The sequence below is a fragment of the Nestor notabilis genome, unplaced genomic scaffold (assembly GCF_000696875.1).
Source record: "Nestor notabilis isolate BGI_N333 unplaced genomic scaffold, ASM69687v1 scaffold13076, whole genome shotgun sequence".
Lineage (NCBI taxonomy): Eukaryota > Metazoa > Chordata > Aves > Psittaciformes > Psittacidae > Nestor > Nestor notabilis.
This window is the reverse complement of record NW_009932448.1, coordinates 12,859-35,287: the sequence shown is the minus strand read 5'-3', so window position 1 is coordinate 35,287 and position 22,429 is coordinate 12,859. Positions and strand designations below refer to the sequence as shown.

The 22,429-nt window shown below is 38.3% G+C and overlaps 1 protein-coding gene across 1 annotated transcript in view; it reads left to right on the top strand.

Annotated features, from left to right (window-relative positions):
* The window catches only part of BLNK (B-cell linker), a 45,143-nt gene extending 24,699 nt beyond the window's left edge, over positions 1-20,444 (top strand). The window contains exons 6-23 of the mRNA XM_010016401.1: positions 238-394; positions 1,385-1,554; positions 2,018-2,099; positions 2,837-2,917; positions 4,241-4,266; positions 4,824-4,852; positions 5,166-5,261; positions 6,034-6,076; positions 8,285-8,312; positions 8,619-8,691; positions 9,279-9,309; positions 10,344-10,386; positions 11,160-11,238; positions 11,707-11,738; positions 14,129-14,208; positions 17,675-17,758; positions 18,752-18,907; positions 20,183-20,444. Of these exons, the coding sequence (XP_010014703.1) occupies positions 238-394; positions 1,385-1,554; positions 2,018-2,099; positions 2,837-2,917; positions 4,241-4,266; positions 4,824-4,852; positions 5,166-5,261; positions 6,034-6,076; positions 8,285-8,312; positions 8,619-8,691; positions 9,279-9,309; positions 10,344-10,386; positions 11,160-11,238; positions 11,707-11,738; positions 14,129-14,208; positions 17,675-17,758; positions 18,752-18,907; positions 20,183-20,302 (1,410 nt within the window). The 3' untranslated portion in view covers positions 20,303-20,444. The remainder of the gene's footprint in view (positions 1-237; positions 395-1,384; positions 1,555-2,017; positions 2,100-2,836; positions 2,918-4,240; positions 4,267-4,823; positions 4,853-5,165; positions 5,262-6,033; positions 6,077-8,284; positions 8,313-8,618; positions 8,692-9,278; positions 9,310-10,343; positions 10,387-11,159; positions 11,239-11,706; positions 11,739-14,128; positions 14,209-17,674; positions 17,759-18,751; positions 18,908-20,182) is intronic.
* The last annotated feature ends 1,985 nt before the right edge of the window (positions 20,445-22,429 follow it).

Below are 22,429 nucleotides of genomic sequence, written 5' to 3'. Positions count from 1 at the left end.
CGTAATTTGAAGGCTGAGTTCTTGGTGTGAAAGGAGTCCTTGGAGATAGCAAGGACATAGGAGGAGGAACATTCTGGGAGAAGCCGAAGGGGAGACAGGCAGGATTGACTGTTTTAGAGAGGGAGTGTGACATGTCCTTTCAATTAATTGTATTTCTGCAAGAATATCTGCGTCATACACTGCTATGAAGCTGTAAGTATGTTATGAGATGAGAAATGGGAAGTTCTGTCTTTCTAGGACAGTGATTATGAGAATCCAGATGACCACTCTGACTCTGAGATGTATGTAGTCCCTAGTGAAGAGAATCCTGATGACAGCTATGAGCCGCCTCCAAGTGAGCAGGAGAAAAAGAAGATTCCCTCTGCATTCCCTATTTCTAGGGGTGAATATGCAGGTAGTTACAGAATATTTGGCTATGTCAGCTTGATAATCGCTTATTTATCAGTACTAGAAGAGAAGTGGCCTCAAATGGACTAAACTGTCCTTTTCTCAAGAGTTTGTTTTAATTCTGACAAGTCTTCAGCTTTCAGAGATATTATTTGTTATAAAAGAATGAACAGGTTGGTATTGCTGGTAGCAACATTTAGAATTTTGATATAATGTGTCCTAGACATCTACTAATTAATAAATTCAGGCAGCTGTGTAGGAGGTATCACTAACTTGGCTCCAGATTCATCTGCATATTTTAATGTAGCAATTCATATTGAAAATTAAGCATATAAGACTGGACAGGTCCCTTCTTAATGTTTTTCTCAGATCGTTATTCCAAAAACAGTAAAACAGAGGACAAAGGAACCTAAATATTCACTTCATGTTGTTCTCCAAGGTTGGTACTGAGGAGGATAAATATCCAGAAAAACAGGACAGGATCAATATTTTATTTACACCAGTCCAGCATAAAGATGTTTCTCCTTCTTGTTTTTATTCGTTTCAACCATGGGCAGACAGCACTGGAGTGATCAAAACTTCGCTTCAGTTAAATGAAGATTTGAGCCATGGGGAAAAGAAACAGGCGTGATGCCTGCTTCCATTTTTGTATGATACAAGACTGTTACTTGTTATAGACTAATCGTCAAAGTGCTAAAATGACACATACGTACTCATAAAAGTTTATCAGCACTTCACCTACATGTTCTTTCAGAAGGGGAGGAATTTTTAAAATGACACCCCAGAGGACCTTGCATAATGTGTGTTTCAGTCCCATTCTTTGTGCTGTGTAACGGTTGTTTTTCATGCAAGTTGCAACATCAGGACCAGCACACACTCAGGTCTGTCTTTTGACCTGATCTGCAGCCACAGTGAAGACTTGTTTGCAGGTAATAGAAGATAGTCCAGAGGCTAATGTGTAATTTTAACTGAAACTGTTGTTTTCTTCCATATTAAGACAATCGCACCAGTCACCAGCAGCTCCCTACCATCAGCAAACCTCTCCCAAGTGCGCCCAGCCCAGCCATGTCCAGACCAAAGAAACTATCCATGCCATCTCTGCCATTGCCATCACCTGCTGTAAAACCAAAAGTACCACCAAAGCCTAAGGAGTGTAGTGATGATGAGGTAATGTTTATAGATACACTTATTTTGACAGTTCAAATGTCACCAATCATAAGATAAACTACAGAGCAATGCCATGGCCTGGTCTCTTTCTTAGCTTCTGTGGCACAAATAATTTTGTACATGACAGACAGTGACCTGCAAGTACCATGCTGATTCCTAGGGGATATCTGCCTACTTCAAGTATGAAAGAGGTTCATTACATGTAACAAGCTGCAGGCAACCTCAAAGGTTACCCCAGGACCAACGGGATGGGTAGGTTTTTACCCACTAGTCTGGAACTGGAGTACTTTGGTAAAGGGGTTTCAGTCTTGGGGAATCCCATCCACATAGGATGATAAATGTCTGAAATAGCCATCACTGTGAAATGGCAACTATTGTAAACTGCTGCCAGGGTGTCTATCCCAACAGTTTGTTGACATGATGGAGGTTTAACTGGTAGATTTTTGTCCCGCATTTCTCATAGGATAATTACATTGTGCCAGTGGACAATGACGATGATAACTATATCGAACCCACAGAAAGCAGCATGTCACTACCTACAAAATGTGAGTTTTAGTCATTTAAGCTAATAGTTACTGCCTTGTTAGGAACAACAGTGGAAAAAATGGATCAGGGTCAAATTAATGTCTGTTTCTAAGGTTCAAAGAGTGGAAGTGCATCTAATAAACACAATGCAGCCTGCATAAAAGGCAGTTGGCTCCTTTGGCCCATGACAAGGCCAAGGAAAACTATTTTTAACTTTAGTGGAAGCCCTGTTTAATTCCTGCCTCTCTTGCTCACCTGTTTCAAAGTCCAGCCCTCGTACAACAAGGAAGGTTTTCATGTTATGTGATCTCCTTCCTCATCCAAGGGAGCCACAGCATTAAAATTCTGCTTGCCTCAAGAGAAGAATAAGCATTTTCAGATTTTCAGTAGATAACGACAGACTTCGATTCATTACTTTTTTACCTCACTATTTGAAGTATATTCAGCTGGAGAGAGAAACTACTACAGTCCAAAGGTGAAAAGTAAATAGAGAGAGTGTGTAGTCCTCCTCTCTGACATTACTGACAGTATCAAACCTATTCAGGATGCATGAACACTAAAAATGAGAGCTGCTTTCTGCCTCAGTTGATTTGTTCATGGTCACACAAAAAGGCTGTCACCTGGACCTACTTAATATTTATTCTTATTTTATAAATGTCACAGTTAGTTCTTAATACATATACATAATTTTATATATGTGTCTGTTTATACACACATACACATAATTATATATGTATATGAATAAAATATGTTTTAGCTCCTGTGAACACATTTCTGAAGACAACAAAGTCAGCTCCCCCTACTTCTCCAAAGCCGCCTCTTGCTTCTGATATGCAAGGTATGTGGAGTTTGTATCACTGTTAAAATAAAATAACCTGAGATTGAGGGATATTAAATTACACCTGATGTATTCACAACACAAACTATACGACATCTTCAGTAAAACAAAAATATGTTCCCCTTTCAGTTTTTCTGTGTTGTAGTAGTTGTTTTGCCTAGCTTGAATAGTAAATCTGTTTTAAGCATGAATAAAGATAGAAAAAGTCATTTGCCCCAAAGTAATTTATTTTTAGTCTTACGCTCTAGCGGTGGAATGCAAATGGATCAATACAGCAAAGACAATTATAGGACTCTGTATGTTAGTAATCCCATTTCACTGTAGGAATCAAGACTCAATACCTTAAAACCATATCAAGATTCAACCTTGAAGAAATTCTGTCTAGGCTGATGTTTTCCATGTCCTGTGATAAATGTTTCTATTTATGTTCTATAAAGAGTAGTTTATTTGGAAAACAAAACAAAAGCAGAAGCAAATAAGTGAAATCATATTTACTTTTGTAAGTGCAGATATACTTTGTTCATCTTCCTTAGCTGTGCTAACACCAGGTTTTTTTGCATATCCTTGTAACCTTTACAACCTAATCACACAGTTCTTTAAAAGTCTTGGCATATTCATTAGCAATGTGTTTAGCTTCCAAGTCGTAAACTGCAAAAGTTTTTTTTCTGAATGACTTAAGATTTTGTGAGTTAGTCTCAGACATTTTAAAATACCATTTTCCACCTTAGCCTTTCTGTAAATCAGTGTCGAGCAATAACCAGCTCCTGACTGATGTTACTAGAAAAATAAAACATCTCCCCCTGGTGGGAACTCGGATGCTTTTGAGCCCAATAAAAGCAATGAGGCCTGATACGAGTTGTTGAAATATGGTTCAATTTTCATTGGAAAAAAACCCTAGACATAGATTAGGATGCTGGAGGTTTTGGTTTTCAATATCTGTGAATTTAAATACACAGAGAGAGATGTATTTTAATACATCAGAGATGCTGATGCTGGCCATGCAAATGAGCCAGCTTGTATTTAGGATTCCCCTGAGCTCTTCTTCCCAGAGTCAAGAAAAGGCTAAATGCTGCCACATGTGTGATAACACATCTTTTCCAAACTGTCCCAGGTTTGCAGAACAAAAGCATTCACCTTGCTGGGGGGGGAGGGAGAACAAAAAAAAAGGTTGTGGGGTCAGGGGAAGGTTCATACGCAGGTGACTGTTTATCAGGCTTCTTGGGACTTTTCCTGAAGTCCCCCGTAGAAGACCAGGGGTGAGACTACCCCACAGTTTTGGAGATAGAATCAAGCTCTGAGCAGATTCTCCTCTCTGTCTTACAGAAGTCTACGAGGTTCCTGAAGAAGAGGTAAGGCCTTTCTACAGTTTATGACTCACAGTGCCCTCAGGCAGGGCACAAATGTGATTGTAAAAAAAATAAAATAAAAATCAGTCTTTCAAAGGGGAAGAATGGGAATCGGTCTCTGTCTGCACTTAAAACTCTCTGACACGTCCTTCACAGAAAAGCTGGTAAATCAATTCAAAAGGTCTGCAGAACAGAGTAAATGGGAAGGGGCTGAAGTTTCCTGGTCCTGTGTGATAGTGATCCAGTCTGGGAAGCAGCAGCCTAAGGCAATGCTTTCCAGAAGAAGAACTCCAGCAAAGTAGCAATGACAGTTCTGACACAGTCATTTTCTTCCTACTTGCTGGTACTGACATGACATATGGCCAAAGCAGGATCAGGACTTCACAGATTTACTGGTGGTGACTTCTTGCCTCTCCCATCCTAGTGCAGATTATGAGAGCTCTAGTAGAAATCTATACCACAACATGAAAATAAGATATAAGATAATGTAAATAGAATCCTAAGATATGTTTTATGAAATCAGAAAGCAACCAAATAATTCAGTGCATTTTCTCTTACAGGAAAAACCAGCACCACCACCGGTAACCAGGTAACCCACTGCTGTGAATGTTTCTGCATTATTTAAAACTTGTCAGAAAATACATTTTCTCATCTAGATACTGAAAGTTTGATAATTCTTTCTAGAAGATACAGTAATTCTCTCTTTAGATTATCTACACAAACATCATCCATTTCTGTGTTAATTTTTGTAACTCAAACATAACATACATTAAAAAGAAATTGTCCTTAAAGGTACTTTTTCATAATTTATTTTTTTTTTGGAGGGGGGAGGAGAAAGAGAGGTTGCTTTTATACTTCCTGTTGTTAAGCATAATTTTCTTTCTTAATTCATATTTTACTAGGTTTCCTAAGCCACTTCCATCTATGCCTGCTCAGAATATGGAGCACTCCCATGTGCGCAGCATGACCAGAGAGTCACCTAAGCTGGATACTTCCAGGTAAGTCAACAGCAGTTTCTTTCAATAGGAAACAAAGTTTTTTCGTCTCTATTGCATAGCCCTCAGACAATAAGCAGTTGTCAGGACATACAAATAACTAGGGATGTAGGAACAAGGTAAGAATTGAAAGTTCTCATTTCCTTACAAAATTCTGTATTCAAGTCAGTTTGCCAAATGGGTACCGTCTTCTTGAATATCCTATTAGGGATCCAGTGCAGGCATAAAATATCCCTGTAAACCTGTTTAAAGTCCTATTACCCATCTTTGCACCCTTGCAAATGAGATGTTTTGCAGGGGATGGGGCAGAGGTTAGCTTGTAAAGAAACTGGACACAGTAAATCAGTGATTTATGTTCCAAGCCTCTGGAGGAAAAGAGGCAAAGAAAGCTCGAGTATGCAGCCTATTTCACTCCAGAAGTCTTCAGAAGCATAGGGAGCTGCTTCATAACCACTGCCTCATCTCTAGAACATCATTTTACAAAATAGGCCACATACCCCAGGAAGAGTAGGTGGCATCCAGAACACTGTGTGTGTTACAGTGTTTGAGGTCCTGTGCACAGTTGCAGGGGACCTGAGGTCCAGGACAGAAGCTCTTCTAGAGTAGTTCCACACTAAGGGCACAGCATGACTACAACCACTACAGTGGTGCATAGCCGCAACTAAATCCATTCATTGCAGAACTCCTCCTCTAAAGATCTTAAAACACATTATCTAAGCCAAGCAATTAAATAAGTAAATCCTACTCATCTTAACCTACTGTGTATATTTTCCAGAAATATTTTGCCTCTTCCCAGAAATCGTCTTCATCCAAAACCAGTGAGTAATTAATGTGCTGCTATAAAAGAATGTATTACATTTAGGTTGTCCTGCGTTTTATGTATATAAATAGATGGATGCTTTTTATTATCTGGATTAAGTAACAGAAACAGATGACTGAATATCAGATTGATCTAATATTGTAATTGTGGGTATTAATCTTTTGGACTAAGAAGCATTGAGTATCTGTATTGATCCAAGAAAAATTTCAAGTATTTTAAGGGATGTATGTTTCACTCCACAAAAATAATTTCTTGTACTAAAAAACACCAGTTGAACTCCAGGAACCTTACTTTCAGTAGCAATGGTTGATTTTGCCCACTCTGAAGCATCTTCCTTGAGCTTCATTCCTCTCAGATGATGAATGATTAATACTTTCTGAAAATGGAATCCTTCTAAAATATGTAGTCTGAGTAACCAGTATCACTAGAAAATGCAGTCTGTGGAATAAGTACAGGATTTGGGCTCCTAAGACTGTGTTTGAGTCATTCTGCTGCTGCTCTTGTCCCTAGTCTGTCCACTGTGCTGGAACAAAAGTTTTTTGAAGCAAACTGCTTGGAAACTTGCTAAGCCACAGCAAGTGGGCAAAAGCAAATGCATAGAAGGTGCATGAGGAGCTAACTACCAAGAAACAGAGTGACAGCAGCTTCATCAGTATCTGTGCCAAAAGCTATGTGCCTCAAACTCTAACCCAGCCCAATGCTATGAACTGTCCTAAAGAAATAAACAGCTCTACCAATAACTACATAGAGAAATTAGACATTTAAAATCAGGAAATTGGGCTCATACCATAGCATTAGACATTATGGTAACACAATGCAGGTGGTGTAAGAACATCTTATAGTCTACTTTCAGTCCTTAAATTTCTAATTATATCAAGTATTTGGGGTGAGGAGGGTGTGCATACAACTAGAGCAGCATTTGAGTTTCCCTTCCACCTCATCACAAAATCACAACAGGGGGAGGAGATCCTTCTGAAGGGAGAATGTTGGACAGAAATTCTACTCTCTGATCAGCACTAAAAAGAATACTGCTTCAGAACAGACTCGAGTCCCATATTGCAGCTGTAACCTCTCCATTAACAATCTCAGAGATTCTCTCTGAGATGGATATCCTCTTAGCTTTGCAGACAGTCAAGAGACACTATTGTTTTGCTGGGGCCACAGACTTGGGTTAGTTACAGCACCAAGGATGGATCTCCCAAACAAACACTCATCCATAAAATGGGTGTGTTCAGCTCCTGGGTACTTGCAGTTATCCAGTTTGGCACAAGAGTCAGCCTAGGAAGGAATTACCCAGTGTAGTACAAATTTTTGGGTCTTTGCTTGTGTAAATGGCCAGCCCTTACAGTTTTAAACTAAAACACAGCAATGAGCATAACAGTTTTCAGTGCAGTGCCTTTCCATCCTTGACTATGCACACTGACAAAACAAAACAATAACCAAAACATCTGTTAATTGCTTCCATTCAATCCATTCTCAACAGTAACCAGCAGTGATCATGTTAACAGAACTGTAACCCTAGTTCCACTCAAAGGCCAGGGCTGACTGGGGGAAAAATTTCTCCACATCTCACTCTCTCAGCTGTTGGATGATGGATTACACCTCTCCAACCAGAGAATGGATGCATTTGTGACCAACATTAATGAAAAGCCTTTAGCCTGGTGGATGAAGATGGACAAACTAATAACTGGTGCCTCTTTGAAAGGTACTCGTCATATGGGAGTTTGATTCCCTAAAACACAAGAAGTGGGAGTCAAAAGAAAGCATCTCAAAAGAAGGCAGGGAATGAGTTGGATCGGTTCAGTTCTAGCATGGTGAAAAGACAGTTTACTCTGTATCCTTTATTCAGTCGAAGATATGTTCTTAGGATATTCAAAGCTACTGCAAAATTTCTGCTTTCCAGCCTGGTCATGAAACATAAAACAAAAGGTCCCATTGCAAATTTTGGGGCAAAGTTTTCTCAATACTACAAGCAATCTCAAGATTATTAGAATGTTCAAAATTAGATTGATGTTTGCTAAAATTTTTCAAATGTTGCCATAAAAGCCGATGAAAAGTATTCTGGGTATTATATGTATTCTGTGCAAATATTTCTTTAACTATCGCTGCAGATTTCCAAGACCAGATTATTTATTTATGCACTTCCCATTTAATAATTCCCTTTTTAATAGTTTCTTATCAAATCTAACACATTTTTCCATTACAGGAACATGAAGCAAACAATAATCATGAAAGTAAGTATTCTGCACTGAAAACATGGCAATATGAGTGGGATTTGTTTGCAATATGTCACTGGTGACCTTAATTATAGCATCTAGTGAAGTGTGTCAGTGTAAATTTTATCCATAACAGTCAGCAATAAGCAAGAAATGTTGCTGAACTGTTTTCAAATATAATGAGTGTGAAAACATGTTAAGACAGAAATTAAACCAATGGATATTTTTTGCTTTTATTACATTAACACTGAAATGGCAGTGAGAAAAACCCACTGTTCAGTTGCAGCTAATATTGCATACTAAATATGTCATTTGCATCTGTAGATCATAGCTTCAGTAACACACAAGAATCCAGATTTCCCACTGGACCAGCTCCATCTCCGTTGCCAAGGGGCCTGTGAGTAAAAAATAATAAATATTTCTTTGGTGGGGGTGGGTTAGTAGGTGTATTAGGAGCTAATTCCTAGCTACCCTTGCCTATGGCAGTAAGAATTCAGGAGTAATTTTTATTGCCATTCATTAAAGATATCCTGACTAGGTAAAGGCAAGCTATTAATTTTGTTACTTCTGGAGGAATAAGATTTCTATGCCAGTGGCATTGTCCTTCACTGTCTGCCACTGATGGCAGATGCTGGCTGGCTTACTTAATTGTCCCGTACTGTAGCAATAGCACATGCATGCCTATAAATGTGGGAAGGTGTGTGTTTCATTAAAACTCTTCTGCCCCAACCATGTTGTCATTTTAAGTACTGGACAGAGCGTCTCATAAGTACCTTTCCTGAGTACCTACATTACAGCTGACACTCTTACTATCTTTTTTATTTTCCCCCCACATTCCCCAAGTGCTAAAGCTATGTAATAAGGAAATGCATTCCATCTTGGCCAGAAATATCTTGGGAATCAACGAACCTGATGCTTATTTGCTAAATGAATTGATGTATCTGCTAAGTAACCATACTTTTTTCTTTTTCCTTCAATCTGCAGAAAGAAAACTTCTAATGTAGTAAATTCACCAGTAAGTTGACTTTTAATTGTGTAATCAAACAATAATTTTACAGGTGATTTTTAATTTACTGTAGAACAATTTTATTGTGAGTTTGGGTGTGGCATAAATGCATAAAGACAATAGGGGAAAGAGAGCTATAAAGAGAGGAAATATTTGGGTGCTGTTATATTGAACAGTGCAGCAGTGAGAAAGCTCAAGCAGGAAAACCTTTTGATTAAAGGGATGTTTGGATTCAATACTCTAGGATGTAACAATAAAAACAGTGCAAGAACTGAGTAAAATGAGAAATAACTGGGAACACAGGCCATTCAGAAGTAGTCCCTGAAATATATAAGGCTGCATAAGGGGAACATGGATTTATTGTGAGAGTGATAGCTCACAAAAGATGCAGGATTTTACCAGAATTTGTCAGAGTATTTTCAGTAAGTATTTCATCATTAGAAAAATACCTCAAAACCTCTTGTGGGAGAAAGTGAGAGAACTGGTTGAAACTTTCAAAGAAATTAATTTGAAAAATGTTTTGAAATTGACAGTTTATTATCTTTGTTTCAAGATGGGGGGAAAAAAAAAGAAACTGGAAAGTTGGGCAAGTTTTTACTGTGAGCTAAACTGACAGTTTAATTTTCAGTAAAAAATTTATTCAGACATTTGTCAAAATACCTTGACAAAGATTAAAATGTTTTAATTTTGAATCTCAGGTATTTGGGATAGGCTTCATTTTTGGACTTCAGATAAGAACAAGACATTTGTTACACCATAAACTTATACTGGAAAAAAAAGGAATGCATCTCTAGATTTTAATTCTGCCCATCTATTTATATACACAAACTGGGATTCTTTCCAAATCTACTTTGCAAAATCCCAAGCTTCAAGGTCATAGAATTAGAGGCTCTTCACAGAATGGCCATGTCCGTCCCTCCTAATCCCTCCAGGATGCTGTCAATTCTAAAAGTAAACTAGTTCACAGAAAGTATAAAAAAATAAACATTTGCTGTACAAGTGATACTCCATTTAATGTTTGGTTTCCTTCTGGTTTATTGCAGAAGCCATGTCTACCTTCCAGAGAGACCTTAACTGCAAATGAAGGTAAATTATCTCCACTACTGCAAAAAAGTTGACATTTATCAGAATTTAATTTTCTTTTTATTAAAAACATGAAACACCACCACATTCAATTTAGTCTAGGTTTTTGAGGGCGGTTTGGTTTTAGCAGTTTCAAACTGGATCTGGCCAGCTTTAGTTGCACTGAATATCATTGTTCTCTAAAAGTAGTCACAGTAAAACTGTTGAGGTTACTGGCAGGGTAACATAGGACATAATGGACCAGCAGCGTGCCATACAGCCCTCAAAGTAGGGGGAAGGGAGGCAAAGCTTGAGCACATCATTCTAAATTCAGCCAGAACCACCTCACACAGAGCCAACTCCTGGCAAGAGCCAGTCGACCTCGCACAGGCAGAAAATCCATCTCTCCTCTGTGCAAGGCAGCAGCTCCTTCAGGCACAAGCTCAGCAGGAGCTGCTGTCTAAAACAAGGGTAAGATGCAGGCAGCCAGCCGCACCTCCTCTGGCTGAGCTCTTGCAGGCAGCCTGCCCCAGCATCCTCCACCACGTCACGCAGCTCGCCTTGTGAAGGGCACGTCTCCCACTGAGCTCCTGCAGGCATTCACAGTGCAGCTACTTGTCTAGAAATTTGGTGGTATGCCACTGGTTAATAAAGAAAGGAGCAGGATGGCAAGCTGCCATGTAAGGGAAAACCCCAAAAGTTACAATAAAAGAAACCCTCCTTCAGCTACTGTCTTATCTGGGATGACATATTTCTGAAGAAATCTTGACTTTGTGATTCATTTTCCCAAACTACAGAAAAACCCACAGCAGCAGAACGACGACGAGGTTCCAGCCAAGAGCTTCCACTTCCACCCCTTCCAAGTGGTGTCCAAAAGTAAAATCTCTTTTCATCATCTTCTGAATATTTCACTGCATCAGCTCCTACTGTTCGGTCTGAACACAGCTGTGAGAAGTTCAAACGGGAGCACTGAATTCTCTGTAGCCTTCTCTTGATTTTTTTGGAAAGTCATGTTTCTTGAAGCCTCACAGTAGCAAAATCTAAAACATGGCAAAGGCATCCAAATACTATAAACGCCACCAAAAAGCATGAGAGGATATAACCTTTAATTCGGTGATGGAGATTTGTGTGTTTAAGTTCCTAAGTGTCAGCACTAGGTCAGTACTAGTGGGGTATGATTTTTTTTTTTTTTAGATACCTGTATCTGGCCCTTATTTCTCAATGAACAGATGGGTGAGATGGAACACATCCTACCACTGCATGCTTCAAATACACAACTTTAATGTTTTCAGAACTGGGTAGATCTCCTCAGACCTTTCTGTAATCTCTTCAAATTTATTTCAGGCCTTTGCTCCCAAAGTCCTCAATTCTGCCAAGTAAGTATAATTTAGATTTTGAATTAAAATGTGATTAACTTGCAATTTCAAATTAATCTCTAAATTAAGATTATTTCAAAATGCCATGCATATTCATTAGTTTGGAATTAACATTTGTCTCTGTAAGGCATACAAAGAAGAGATCAAGTATCCCGCGGCTTAGCTCAGATAGTAAAATGAAGGGAATATGTCAGGATTATTGTATAAATTGATGGAAATTGGGTGCTTCATTCCTATGTGTGACTGCTGGAAATTTCTACTAAGGGGAGTTTGGGTCAGTTCCCTTAATAATAAAGATTCCATCAATCTTCCTTGCCACAGAAGAACCCTAAGTATGACATTTCTGGGCTGTTCCAGGCTGCTGTTGCCTAGAAGCCAGACAGATCATTATTGCATCCAGCAATTTATTCTTTCTTTCCAGGGAGGGGGGTGGGGAAGAAGGTATTTTTATAATCACAAATGCCAAAGCTTTTCTGTAAATAATATTTTAAAAGCAGGACTTTGTTTTAATTCACAGTTAAACACAGATTAGGTGATACGTGTATGAACTCTCTTTGCAAAGAAGTGTAAATCAGATCTAGTATTTTTCTAGTCTCTTGTTAGCAGACATTTGCCTGACCTTCATACCAGACCTTTTCTGCACATCCTTCAGTCTGAACCTATCTTTCACACTGTAGATGGATGATGAAAATTGCACACAGAAATCTGCATGTGGTGTAGCTTAAACTTACATGCTGTTACTAGTACTTCTCTCCATTTCCTGGAAATGTTTGCTTGATTTATCTTGCAATTATATCTCCTATGGCGTGGAATTATAATGGCTCATATTCATGCAATAGGCTGATGCTCCTAAATTTGTCTGCTTCACACAGAGCATGATGCAATAGATGTGCTTTAACTTGTAGCCTAAATTCTTACCCTAACGTATAACTATTCCTCAAGGTCATCTGGTGCTAAATAATGCTCGATCAGTAAACTTAGTTAACACACTTATTCTGTGCCAGGTCCAATAACAACTTCATCACTGATATAGTTGGTCCCTATCACTAATGTCCCTTCAACATAACCTGCCATTTCTTACTTGTCACCATGCAAGCATAGTGCTAACTTTCATCTTCTTCACAGAAAGTACTAATTTCCCATACAGCACAGTATCAAGTGCTCTACTAAAGTAGAGTAAGTACAGTGTCTTCTTTGTAGAACTCTGTTGTTTTATGAAAGAGCTGTAAAATTTTATCTACTTGGGAAATTTCAGATTTTTTGTCTTGCTAGTTGTACCTTTACCTCCAAATCTTCATATTCTTCCCTTCAAATTATTTCCTAGGGCCTTTAAAATCTATAAAATTCTTACTGCAGACAGACCCATTTCTCTTTCTACACAGCTAAGGAATCTCTTATCCCTTATTTTAATTCCCTTTTGTAAAGTCTAATTCCATCTGACTTCTGGTAATTATTTATACAACATTCTTTTCAGCTGTAGCTTTGGCAGCTTGTCAGTCAAAATTTGACAGAAAAGAAACAAAATTCTTCATATTGAGTAGCCTTTTTCACATGATTATTTATTCATTGAGAGCTGGAATTGCCCCTTAAAATGTCTCCCCTCAGCTTTGTACAGTTATCTTCTTTAGTATAATGATATTGATCTTTACCCAACTCAGATCACAAGTACCCATAGCAGACAGCTATACTATCTTTGACCAAGATTCTTTTTTACCAGAAAACAATTATCTATACTTATTTCCCATATTTCTACCATATCATTACTATGCAATGCTACTCAACCATTTCCCTTCTAATTTCTTAAACATTTTGACATCTGTATTTCCATCCTAATAGGTATTTTCTACTGTGCTTTGTTATTACAATTATAATTTAAAGCTTCATAATCTTTCCTACTAGTTCTGTTTCTGTATTGAGCTACCTAGGCTTCTTGCATAGACATTGAAACATTTCAGTTGGACTAAATTAGTAAAAAAATATCTCTAAGCTACATAAATTCTCCTGACACCCTCACTTATATGACTACTTGCACTGGGCTGAGTGCTTTTTGTACCATGTTCCTGCATTTTCTTTATCCATTGCTACACTGAATCACTTGGGAGTGGTGTGGAGGGGGGGTGTGTGTTTTGCATATGAAGTCTAGCTCTGGCTATTAACCAAGTTGGTACTCAAACTGTTATTAACCAAACCATTTCTCTGTTTTATAAGCAAGACTCTTCTTTTGTGCAGGCAAGTGTCCCAGGCACTTATATAGGGCCCATCCATTTACAGTAGATAGCTTTCCTGAGTCATACCAAGGTCAAGCATTTCCAGATCTTTCAGTAACAAATCGGTTTCTTACAGCATAATATAACTGAAAACTTATACATGTTGTTCCTTCTCTTTTCTAGGAGTGCCAGAAGCTGCAAACCGTTCTCTGGGTACTCACCCTCACAGCAGCATTTCATCTATTTCCAGTACTGCAGACCAGGTATAACATTAGTAAATTTGCATTACAGAAATCTTCTTATCCCTTACTCTAAGGTAGTTTTTCCACTTCTACCCCCTTTCATTCTCTTTTTGTAGAGGACATGCATGTCCCCTTTTGTAGTGAAGATTTTCTGTAGCACAAAAAATCTGAATGTTAGCTTTCATACAAAAAAATGCTTAGAACGTAAAGCACAGAAGCTTTAACAAGATGTAGAAAAAGATGTAAATAGCATTATACCAAACCTTGGCATTCTACCAGTCACTTTAAACAACACCTGGAAAAGATTCTTAGTTTCAGGTTCTCCCGACTCCCCAGTTCATAATACTTCAACATGATTTAAACATGGAAATCTAGTCCTTGATACAGATGGCTGTAGAGAGTTTTTTAATTGCCTTTTTTTCCAACTTATAGCTGTACATACTGTGTCCTGAAAAAAAAATAATATGCGCCATGCAGATACAATGAGGCCATCTGCAGCTATTAGCATTAGCCTGCACTGATGTGATATGCTAAGAAATTCCAGAAATTTGTAGAAGGAAACAGGGATGCTCTGCTCATTAGCCCAACACAGCAGGATGCAGAGGGTAGAATCACTTTTATGAACATTTCCCTATTTATTGTGGTTTGGGTGTCAGCAAAGATTTAAGAACTGAGAAGAAAGTCACTGCTGCCTCTCTCAGAGGACACTGTGATGCCTCCCCTTATATGTTTTAGTCTTACTCCATTCTGTTCCTTTAAACAGACCTCATTACAGTTAATGCTGTCAGTTTTACAACCAATTCTTCTTCCTGTGTTTCATTACAACATTAAGCTTTGAATAATTTAACGAAATGCAAAGTTACTTTCATTTCAGTGCTATTCTCCTTAAATTTTGGATGGAGACTACAAAATGCACGAAGCCATTCTTATAAGCCTAGTAGTCACAAACAAGGTAAAAATAGTTCTGTTGAGTGCAAAACAGGCTCTACTATACGGAGCCAATAACATTGGATATTCTAAAGCCTGACATGAGAAAGATAATACAACATGAAGAACACAAAGGACTTGAAGTTCTGGAAAAACTTAACAGTATGTCATACTGGATATTTATTACAAAAATTGCTTTCAAATAAACAATCCAGCAGACACTAAACAAACAGCTTGTAGCAATTACATTTGCAGCTTTTATGTAACAGCCATCGGCAAAACCAGAGCTTAATAAAACATCCGTTTTGTTTTGTTTGGGGCTTTTTCTGGTTGGTTGTTTTTTGGGGTTGTTTTTTATTGATTATGTTGGGGTTTTTTTAAGGAAAGAAAATATATTAACTGCTAGTTAGCATCATTTTCCCACCTATTATGTGTAGTGGTATCATTTGCTTCAGCTTCTTGCACAATATTGGTGATTGCAGACATGACTCATACCCGTAAGGTTCATTATATGTTTGGTTCCCATCCAAACTTTGGCAGCAGCTCTCTGCTTCCAGATTATAAGCCACAGATAGTGCTAGAAGAAAGTTTGGGGGTAGTTGATTTCTTGTTCTGTTGAACAAGGGTTGGTTTGCTGGCCTCATTCTCATACTGGCCAAGTACTCTGCATACCTGCGATTCCTCTCATCTTTTTTCCTATTAATAGTGTGACTGGAGAAATACATGGAAGAACTCTGGAGGTAAAGTTACATGTTATGGCTTGAGCCAATTTAAGAATTCAGTGTAATGCCCCCAAAATGGAGGCTTTGCTCTTTTCTCACGGTCAGCTCCCTTCCCTGCCACAGGCTTCTCTGGTGTTCCTCTGGTCCTGCAATGGGCTGAGCCAACTCATTAAATTGACAAAAAACAACCTGGCAGTCAAACAGAAAACAAGATTAAAAAAGGAGATTTTGGGGTGGTTTTTTTGTTTGTTTGTTTGGGTTTTTTTACTGTGAGATAAGTGAATTATCTCATCGTGAGATCAGATGAGCAACAAAATGAGCACAAGGTAGAAGCCAAGACATTCCCATTTTGGCAGTGATAAGCCAGCTAGACCAGCTCAACCATAATTAACAACTTCATCTTTAATCTGTTTTGTACAGAGGTGACAAAGCTCATAGAATCGTAGAATGGTTAGGGTTGGAAAGGGCGAATTAATTTTTTTATTAAGCTTGTTACTATAGAGTTGGAGCAAAACTGTTCAAATGACCAGGACGGTTAATACCCAGAAGTATTCATTAGGATATACTGCTTCTCATCACTCATCCTGTTATTCCATTGAGTATCATTTTTTTTTCATACCTCTCTAAAACCCCCACTCCCCTCCCCTAAACTCCATTCCTGTTCCCTAATGTGCACTCAATCTTGTGGTTTTCTACCACTACTTCTCTTACTCAAATTATCATCTCTTGACACTCACTCCCAACTGCCATCATGTCCTCACAACTCTTTTATCTTTGCACTTCCTTTGTTACGAGACCATTTATCTTATAAACAGAATCCACCTATCTTTAGGGTGCTAATCATTCTATTTTGTATCTTCCATGTACTTCCCCATCCATATAGCCCACGTTTTCCACTGGAAGACCAGGTCAAGTTCATTTACCGTAAAGAACACTGCCAGCATTTAACGAAATGGAGAGAAAGATGGATGACTTGGTGATGTGCTCACAGAGGATAATATGCAGAAATGAGGCAACCAAGAGATACTCTATGAAATATAAGCCACTCTTGCAGTCTGTTACTGATGTAATCCTTCTCCACAGTAAACATGATTTTACGCCTTTAGATAAGAGCACTGTTTCAAACACAAGTATATATATAGACTCAATCCAACACAGTACTGGAAATGAAAGTGTATCTCACATGTCTGTTAAAAGCACTGGGAGCTGAACTGCTAGATTAATAGAGGAAATAATTATTCCTGTTTTGTAGGACTCCATCCAGTTGTCCTTATTAAATAACAAGAGTAAAAAATGTACTTAACCCAACCTCCATGCTATCCAGATGGAAGCAATCATGATCATGTTCACAAAAAGTGTTAAGTATATAGGAAACTTCATTCCCAAAGCTTAGATGCCTACCAAATCTGGACATTTCATTGGCTAGCCCACAGCTGAGCAGCACTTCCTGTTAATGGTCAATTTATTCCTCACCAGTTCCTGGATACCCTCTTCAAATCACACTAGCATAGCTTCCTGCTTTAAAAATACCAAACTATCCTCCAGTTGAACCTGACTACTCTCTCTAAGGTATCTTTCTCTCTTCTGTCAAGTATCAGCCTTCTATCCCACACACGTTACCAGTTTTGACACACTAGTTTGTTTTGGGTTTTTTTGTCCTACCTCTGCCCAACAATATCAATGAGCTCTTAGTAAAAAAACTTCTAAGAATTCTGTGTTTTCTAAAGTATTCTGCATTTGAGTTCCTCACAGCTGTCATTATTTAGTACTAACTCCCCTACAGGCCATATTCTTTATTATCATTTTTGACAGGTGAAACACACTTTCTCTCTTTCTAGGATGCTGGTGTTCATAGTAAAGCATGGTATGCTGCTACCTGTGACAGGAAAACTGCAGAAGATGCATTGTACCGATCAAACAAGGTAGGTCACTTTAATGGGAGAGAAGAAAAAAAAAATCTTTCAAATAAAAAACATTAAAAGACAACCAGAAATATCCTAAGAACATCAGCTCTATTCTGAACAGGTCAGAATACTGTGCCAAGCAAATACTGTCAAGCATGAAATTACTGTAGTCAAATTAACTATGGCTTCCGTCCCAAGACAAAGTTGCGTTAGTGTAACTCAGACTGGTGCACTGCAGAGAAAGCTGTTACAGACTAGAGAGCTGAAGAAAATGTGACAGCTCGCGTGCATCCACCAAAATGGCAGGCAAAGCCCTATGATTTTTAAATGGTCTCCACCACTGTTCAATGGCTCATGTAAAAACAGCTCCTATTTTGAAAGGCTGATGCTGCTGTGTATTTTGAAAGAGCAACACTACGCATTTAGGTATTTGGAGAATTTGAGTTCCCTCGACTATTCTGTGTACAAAAACTAGTGTCACAGCAGGGAATAGCAACATGCAGAGTTGCATCCTCAGCATCAGGTACATTTCCACTCTTGCCTAACTCCACAAAGCAGGATAAAGGGGGCAGAGCATTGGGATTATCACCAGTGTAGGCTACTGCTAGCTAGCGAGCACTGGGCTAGTGTCAGTAGGTGCTAGACTTTATCAGAGTGCTTTTTACAGCTCTGGAGGAAGTATCTTCACCTCTCATTGCTTTCTTGCCTACCTATTGCCACCTAATAGCTTCATTTCCTAATAATCTGTAGACCCCAACAGACTGCTGCCACTGTATCTTCATTTCTTCTTCTTTCTCTGATTGAGAGAGAACAGGTAGCAGCAAAGCTGACTTTTAAATGACACCTTTGTAAGCTACTCTTGGACACCAGGAATACATTCTACTTCTCCTTCTGTACAGTTTTTCTGATGAGAGAAAAGCGTTTAATGCTAATACAGATGAAAACGCTAAAACCAAACTTAAGTTGTTGGAAAAAATAAGCTGAATACACTTACTACTCTTCTCTCTTTAGGATGGATCTTTTCTAATAAGAAAGAGTTCTGGACAGGATTCACGGCAACCATACACACTGGTGGTGTTTTACAATAGAAGAGTGTACAACATCCCTATACGATTTATTGAGTCAACAAGACAATATGCACTGGGCAGAGAAAAAAGTGGTGAAGAGGTGAGACGATGGTGGGGGGGAGGGGGTTCCAAACAATCTTCAGTTATATAATTTTAATAAGCAAGGATTAACTGTATTACACTATTATCAAGAGGATTCTTCTTGCATCAAGATAAAAGTATACCCTATATAACGACTGATCTATCAAGCTAGAGAAACCAGTGTAACATCAGTTCCCACATACTGTGAGTAATGAGAACCACAGATCATGTTTAAAACATACTCATAGAATTGTTCTGAAAATTGTCAGAACCAGAGCTGCAGTGGCTAGATAAATTCTCCAGCCATTTATAGTCTTCTACTCTTCTACCTAAGACTCTAGTTAAGTTTCCTGGAAAATCATGAAGGAAAAAAAGCCATGCTCAAAAAAAACCCCAAACAACCAACAACAAAAAAAGACCTCTATAAAACGAGTACTTCTAATCCCATTTTTACATAAAGAAAACACTCTAACTCGAGTTCTGGAGTGCAAAAGTCACTGATTGGCTATTATCATACACTACACAGATAGTTACTTTGACAGCAAAACCGAAACTTGGAACCCAAATACCAATAAACTGTAATCGCTGCATGGAGTAGGCTTTTCAGGGATGTGACAGTAGGCTTGCCTTAGCCTAATTATCTGTCTCCCAGGGAACAGTTTTGAGATTACAGAATAAATAATAACTCATCTGGCCTTCAACAAGTGGTCAAAAAATGACCAGAGAAAAAACAGAAAAAAGTCAAAAATCTGTATTTGACCAAAGACCAAAAGAAAATGCAACAGATCTAGCAGATTCTGGATATTAATTTGCATTAAAATTGCATAACTAACACAGTTCTCATTGATGGCTGGCTGTACCGTATTAGTCCTGGAGACCACCTTCCCTCTGAGATAGCTGAACCACAGATGAAACAGCTTCCAAACTGCCACAGTCTGCAGCCTGGTATATATTAAGGTAAACTAAAAGCAGTGTCAGTTTAATATGCCATATAACACCTCTGTGCTTCAGTTGGCGCAGGTAGCAATCACAAATGGAAAGGAGCATGAGATGAGAGAGAGCTAGTAATCTTCCACTGTCCACATTTAATCTGTTTATTACTAGAATCAGGACTAGTAAGAGCAGGATCAGTGCTCTTACTAAAAGGTAGAGCATCTCACTTGGTAACAGTCACAGCTCCACTCTCTTCAATGTTAGGAGAAGCAAAGAGGAAAAAAAATGATGCATTGATCACCATCAATATTAGAGCATTAAAGGAAGCCAGCACTGATTAATTTTTGTTTTCTCTATCCAGCGCTTTGACAGTGTTGCTGAAATAGTAGAGAATCATCAGCACACCTCCTTGGTTCTAATTGACAGCCAAAACAACACAAAAGACTGTACGAAACTGAAATACATTGTAAGAGTTTCTTAATCAAACTGGACTGCTAAAATGAAGACTTTTTTAATCATTTACTTCAACATCCCAAAACATATGGACAAGGTATTAAAAGAAGAAAATCCAAAATTATGGAAATACTCCTTAAGAGCACCTACTGAGTAAGCATAAAGTTCAACCCCACATCACTTCTGTCAGAAAAGCACTCGTATTTAACACAAGAAGCCAAAGCAGATACACTCTCGTTTGTGATTTCCATGTGTGAACTGCATGCCACAGCCTGGTCCTTTGACTGCTATTTAAAGATAGATTTCATCGAGGACATTTTCACTTTAAAAGTAAAAATATCCAGAGTGATCTACTCTTCATTTTGTTTACCACAGATCACTGCTTTCAGCAGTTTCTTTGTAAAGTGCACAGCCCCAGAAGAGCAACTCAACCTAATGCATCACTGTGTACAAACTGAAAATAGGACTGTACTTTCAAGTTATTAGTGGCAATAAAGCTGTCTGAATGTTTTAGATTAATAGAAGTGTTGTCCTTTTCCTCAGCTTTAATCTTGTTTCATTAATATTTGTTTGTATTTTCAAATGTCTGAATAAAATATTTTAAAGTCAGTAAGAGGCACTGTTGGATGACATTTCTTAGCATCCTTCCAGCAAGAAAGCATTACTTCACTACCATTGATGTTTTAACATGTATATTTGTATGTGCCCCTTTGCAAGTTCTGTTGTTATGAAAACGATCACTCTTTACAGCTTTAGCACATATACTTAGCTTAATAGCTCTCAAATCTTCTGTCTTCAGATTGCCTACTGCTGGTGACCTGTTGTTGATAAACCAAACTACCCACCCAATTCTTGCAGAATGGGTTTACAGACACGCAAACCTGTTCTATCACAATGGTTTACTTACTGTATTACTGCGAACAAAATTCCACAAAGGTTAAACTGGTGAAAATGAAATTTGAATGTATAAATGGCGCCAATGAAGAACTTTAGGAACAACTGTTCTAGAGGTGTTTGATTTCCCTGGACCTGAAAACTCATTCATCTTAAAAGTATTTTCTGAAACTGACACTCCAAAGACACCTGCTTTGTTCTGTTCCAGATTCGGCAGTGTTCTCTAGAATTATCTGCAAGGCGTTTAAGGCAAAATTGAGCCAAGACTTGAGAAGTCTCAGCCAGTCGCTTAGAGCTATGGTGTGGCTGTATTCTGCAACTACTTCCTTGTGGTTTTGATTAGTTACAAGTGATGCACCTGTCTTCTAGAAAGAACTGTTCACTGATATGATGATGTTCAGCACATGGCTACCCACCTTGCTGCGTCTCTGCAACAAAGGTAATAACCCAGATGTGAAGCAAATGAGACACTGGCAAGTAAGAAACAAGAAATACAGACTTTACACAAGCCTGCCTATGACAGGCTGTTCACAGTACTATATAAATGCTGTTTAGTACGTTGCTCGGTTGGAATTAATTGGTATTATACTAATACTACACTTAGTACTAATGTTTAGACCATCAAGATTGCAAAGTCAAGGCCTGAAAATTAACGTAAGTTCTTAGTCTCTGCAAGGTTAATTTACTTCTCTATGTGTACTCTTGATATTGTTTAGTTACATGAAACATCATTTTATGTTACTAATTTGAGCAATACTCACAGTGGGAAATACTCCCATGAAAAAGCAGCCACTCAATACTTAGCTTTTTTTGCATTCACGTAGAGTCCTCACCTTATTCACTCACATACTGCACCGTATTTAAACTTTCTTAACAAAACTGTTTCTTGTTAACCTTTATATGTTGCTCCTCACGAAAGTGTCTAGATTCTTCAAGCATTGCTTTCAGAGTTAAATGTGTAGTATTGCCATCGGTCTAGAGCTGTGGGGAAAAAAAAGCATGAAAAGTGAAACTCAAGTGTACCTATAGACTTCCACCTGAGAGACAAAGTATCAGGTATTCAAGGTAATTAGCAATACTGAGTCCTTTCTGTATTCAAAGCACTGCTGCTCCTGCCCCTCAGCACTATGTGTAACTTTATGGCTGATCTACAAATATGCTCTAGATAAATATTCAACTATAATCCTTAAACCCTTCTTTTTAGCCACATTCTACATCATTACAGGGGTACCTTACAGTTTTGACAACAAAATAAGGCAGG